Raw genomic sequence first — 4,755 nt, forward strand, 5'->3', positions numbered from 1 at the left:
TTCTGATTTGGTGGTAACCGCTCTTAAGGTCAATTTTTGAGAAGATCTTAGAACCAGATAGCTGATCCAACATATCATCTAGACGGGGAATTGGAAACCGGTACTTCACTGTAATTTTGTTGATCGCTCGGCTGTCAACACACATACGCCAAGAACCATCTTTCTTTGGCACTAACAGAGCAGGGACTGCACATGGGCTCATACTCTCTCGGATATAGCCCCTCTCCAACAACTCTTCCACCTGTCGCTGCAACTCTTCGGCCTCCTTGGGACTGAGGCGATATGCTGGTCGATTTGGCAAACTTGACCCAGGAACAAGGTCAATTTGATGCTGAATATCCCTCATAGGTGGTAGTCCAGGAGGAAGATCCTCTGGCATCAAGTTAGAGAATTCTGCTAGCAACCGCTGTACCTCTACTGGTAAATCTGTATCCACGTCTACTGCATTGTTCTCGCAAGGTAGCAAGGCATAGACCACGTCGCCATGCTCAATCTCATCTAAAAACCTGGACATAGAAAGCAGATTAGTATTATGGGTTACTGGGGTAGGAGTAAGTCCTTCCCGCCGGGTGCCAACACAATCTTTTTTCCCTTGATGCTAAGGGAATATGTATTCTTCCGTCCATCATGAATGACACTGCGATCATACTGCCAAGGTCGACCCAACAATATATGACACGCATCCATAGACACAACATCACACCAGGCATTATCAAAATTTTCTACCAATTGAAAAAGACACAAGGCATCGCCTATCAACTGTTACCTCACTGTCTTTATTTAGCCATGACAACTTGTATGGCTTAGGATGACGGTCCGTCTTCAACTGCAATTTCTGGACAACCTCCTCGGACACTACATTCTCACAACTGCCGCTGTCAATGATCATTTTGCAGACTTTATCTGCAACTGTGCAAGTCGTGTGGAAAATATTGGTTCTCAACCAATCGTCCCCTGAATCGCCCTTGGGGGTAAGTAGACTCTTGCGAACGACCAGAGTCTCATGACCATCTCCATACAGCACATCATCAGTCTCATCATCGTCATACACGGGTTCGCCAATCTCCTCAGTCTCGTCTTCCACGTTTTCCTTAATCAACAAATTTTTGCCCTTTTGACTAGCAGGCTTCCTGCAATCAGTCGCCCTATGCCCTTGTTCACCACAACGAAAACATCTAATAGTAGGGTTAGAATTACCCTGCGGTGGCTGCTGAGCAGGACGGGACTCTTGAGGGCGAACTGGTCGACTGTTGTGATCGCTCCTGATCACTGGTCTCCTGTTTTGCTGTTTTTCAACAGCAAGTGCACGCTGGTATGCTTCCGAAACACTCCACAATGAATGAAGGCTGAGGACATCTTGCAAGGGCTGGCGTAAACCCCCCAAATATCGCGCCACCATCTGCTCCTCCGTCTCAGATAAATCGTTTCGGGCGACCAATTGGTAAAACTCCTCCGTGTAATCATCGACTGATCGCGCGCCCTGCCTCAACGCATGAAGTCGCTGAAATAAGGTTTGCGTGTAGCCAAAGGGAAGGAAGTGGCCCTTCATCTTCTTTTTCATCTTCTCCCAATCAGTGATCTTGGCTTTGCTCTGTCTTTCTCGTGAACGTCGTAACTGTTCCCACCACGCAGATGCTCTGCCCTTGAGTTTGATGGCGATCAGTTTCACTTTCACACGATCGGGGACTTCCTTATATTCAAAAATACGCTCCACTTCATTAATCCAATCCACGAATCCCTCAGCCTGTAATGTACCAGAAAACTCAGGGAGATCGACCCGAAAACCGAGGTCTCCATGATGCTCCTCCCGACCACGGTGCTCCCGGAATCCTGCGCCCCGGAATCCTGCGCGATTGTGATATGGGTTTTCGAAAGTAGAATTTGTATCGTGATCAGAGGCCTCACGATCCTCTAAATCCTGCGCCGCCAGGCGCTGGGTTAATTCTGCGACTTGCCTCTGCAAATCCGCAATCATCACATCCTGAACGCTGCGATCACGGCGTTGGGCTTCCTCATTCGGAACCTGCTCACGACGACCACGACCACGACCTCCAGCCATTGAAACTGGTGAAATTTCCCAAGAAGATGTTGAAGCTCTGATACCAACTGACGCCAGACAGAATAGTGATTATCCTGTAGGCTAGCTCCGACAGACGATTCACAAGAGAAAATTCGCCCAAAAACCAGAGAAAAAAAGTCTCTAGGGTTTAATAAAATATTATAAAATCAATAATTGTCTCAAAAGCAGTCCACAAGCCGGACTGTTATAGCAAAAAAATCGTCTTTATTCGAATTTTGCCAAAAATAGCAAAAATCGTATTTATTCGAATTTTGCCAAAAATAGCAAAATCCCAAAAATCACTCTAAATTGAAATTCGAAATAAAATAAGCAATCTCCCAAAAATCCGGTCTAAATCGGATTTAAATTGACTTCCTAATTAACAATCGAAATATTACCATAAATAGTAAAAAAATAACTAAATCTAGTGATTCGGAGGGGAAAACGGCAGAATTTGAGGTTGAAAAAAAGGCCACATGGAGCGTAGCTCATGTGGAGAGCGTGCGCGTCGAAAAGAGCTTTCCGGATTGGGGTCTTATGCGCGATTCTGACACCTGTAGCCAAAGTTATGGCCAAAAGACTGAAACATACTCAAAACGACCCCAATAAGGAACATGTCACAATCAATTCCCGCCTTTGCGCTGATCTGCCAACTCATGGTATCTCAGCGCCATCAACGTGCAATCTGACAGCTCAGCATCATCTGTCTCGGATCCCCCTGCATCAAAAGTCAACTAATTTTTTCATATAGATTGTTCAATGAATTTGGTATTTACCTGTATCATGCAATATATATATATATGTCGCAACCGTCTTTCGGTTGGGCCCCGAAATTGGGTTTCGACTTGAAAAATATGGATTGGAGTCGCCACCGACCACTTTAAAATGAATTTAGGTGGGTCAGACACCATCTTACCTGATCTGCGTTGTACCAGAAACGTGTCGGGTTTGGGAGTCGGTTACGGTCAAGGAATGATTAACACCCTTGAACCGCCCTTTCGGTACCAATTAATTTGTCGGTTGTCTTAGTTGCGAAAATTCGCAATTTAAATTAAAATTTAAAAATTCAATTCAAATTAGTTACCTTTGATAGATTGAAAGTATCCATAAAAATCAAAAATGTCATACAATAAAAAAATTAATGTTAAATAAATGAAAGAAAAAAAAGAATAATAAAATAAAAAAAACAATAATAATTGGTGAACCTGACAAGTTAATGGCAAACCACACTTTGAAAAGAATAATAATAAAATATAAATTAATGGCGTGAACCCCACTCTTTGAAATTTTTTGCACTGGCACCAATAAATTCCATAGCTATTTGTAAATGATGACAAATAATCTTTGTCATCTACTTTTTATGTCAAAGATTCGGTGAGGCTTGTTGCTTCAGTATTCTCTAAGCCCACTATTGTTAGATTTTAAACACAGCTAGTAATGAAAAACCTGTGAGGAACGAGAGTAGCAGTGACCCTATTTTGGAGTCGGATCTCGGAACGGATGAAAGTGGTGAGCCCATCAAAACGCGGTGGACAGACGAGGGAGCCATGAAATGGGCCTTGTGGATCTTGCGATGAGAGGAGTAGACTTGTGGGTTACACTTCATTTTTGCAGTGGCTGAATTTACTAGAAAATGGTATGTGATGATTGAATCCTTCTTGAAGTACTTAGTCTGGAAGAATTCGACAACTTTCTCTAAGGCATCTTCTTCGTCCTCTTCATATTTGTCGTCAGCCGCCAATCGGTCCCTCACGACACTCTCTAGCTGCACTCCATATTGGGATCCTTTGATTTCCTTGATCATCACAACTCTCAGAAATTTCTCCACCGGAGCATTAATAAGAGCCTCAAAGAAGTCATCTTCTGCTAGCACGTTTCCAGACTTACCCTTCCATTGTTGCAAGTGTTTAACAACTTCAGGTTCAACGTAAACTCCGATCGATGTGCACTTGATTTGCAGAAAGTGAATCTCAATATCGGTAATCCCATGACCAAAAAGTGAGAGTGGCTTGGTGGTTGTGATTTGGGAGGGGAAAAGTATCTCATCAACCATCACCATTTCAGTAGCCATAGCTATGTCTGCTAAAGGTTGAAGGCAGGCAAGGAAGCAATGCAAGGGCAAAGCTTGTTGAGTTTCAGAGTGCAATCGAGAATTCAAAGAGTGGTTTGTGCATTTATACTAAAACATTAATGGCAGGAACTTAGAACAGCAACATTTCAGCGTGGGATAGCTAGTATTTTTTTGTTCCCCCCACGAAAATGCCACGAAGCTCCCCTTTTAAGTTGATTTCAATCACTCCAAATTAAGGTTTGTTGCCTCCGTTTCCCACGTCATTTGCTCCCTGATGCATGTGGTAGTGGAGTAAGTGGGTAGGTTTGTAGGCTGCCCCTCTTTGCACATTTTTGTGTTAACAAGAATAGGGCAAAGATGAAAAAGACAACAAGTTTTTGTCTGGTTTTCTTTGATTTGAGACTTGATAGTGTTTGTTGTGACACCAAGTCAATCCATTGGGCACGATATCTTTCGTTGTGAAGTTGAAATTGGCTCTGAAATTGGGAAATTATTTGTTGACAACCAGCGGTCCCTTCGTCGTGAAGTTGAGCTTGCGTTGTCTGGAGTCCAATATCCTTCGCTGTGAAGTTGAAATTGGCTCTGAAATTGAGAAGTTGTTTGTTGACAACCAGCGGTCCCTTCG

General features: G+C 43.3%; 1 protein-coding gene across 1 annotated transcript; it reads right to left on the reverse strand.

The window, feature by feature from the left end:
* Positions 1–3,473: 3,473 nt before the first annotated feature.
* LOC120141668 (probable chalcone--flavonone isomerase 3) lies at positions 3,474–4,169 on the reverse strand. Its single transcript, XM_039156463.1, has one exon. It carries the CDS (start codon positions 4,128–4,130, stop codon positions 3,474–3,476), a length of 657 nt encoding a protein of 218 aa, XP_039012394.1. The 5' UTR covers positions 4,131–4,169.
* Between the last annotated feature and the right edge of the window lie 586 nt (positions 4,170–4,755).

This window comes from Hibiscus syriacus, unplaced genomic scaffold (assembly GCF_006381635.1).
Source record: "Hibiscus syriacus cultivar Baekdansim isolate YM2019G1 unplaced genomic scaffold, ASM638163v2 tig00110812_pilon, whole genome shotgun sequence".
Classification (NCBI taxonomy): domain Eukaryota; kingdom Viridiplantae; phylum Streptophyta; class Magnoliopsida; order Malvales; family Malvaceae; genus Hibiscus; species Hibiscus syriacus.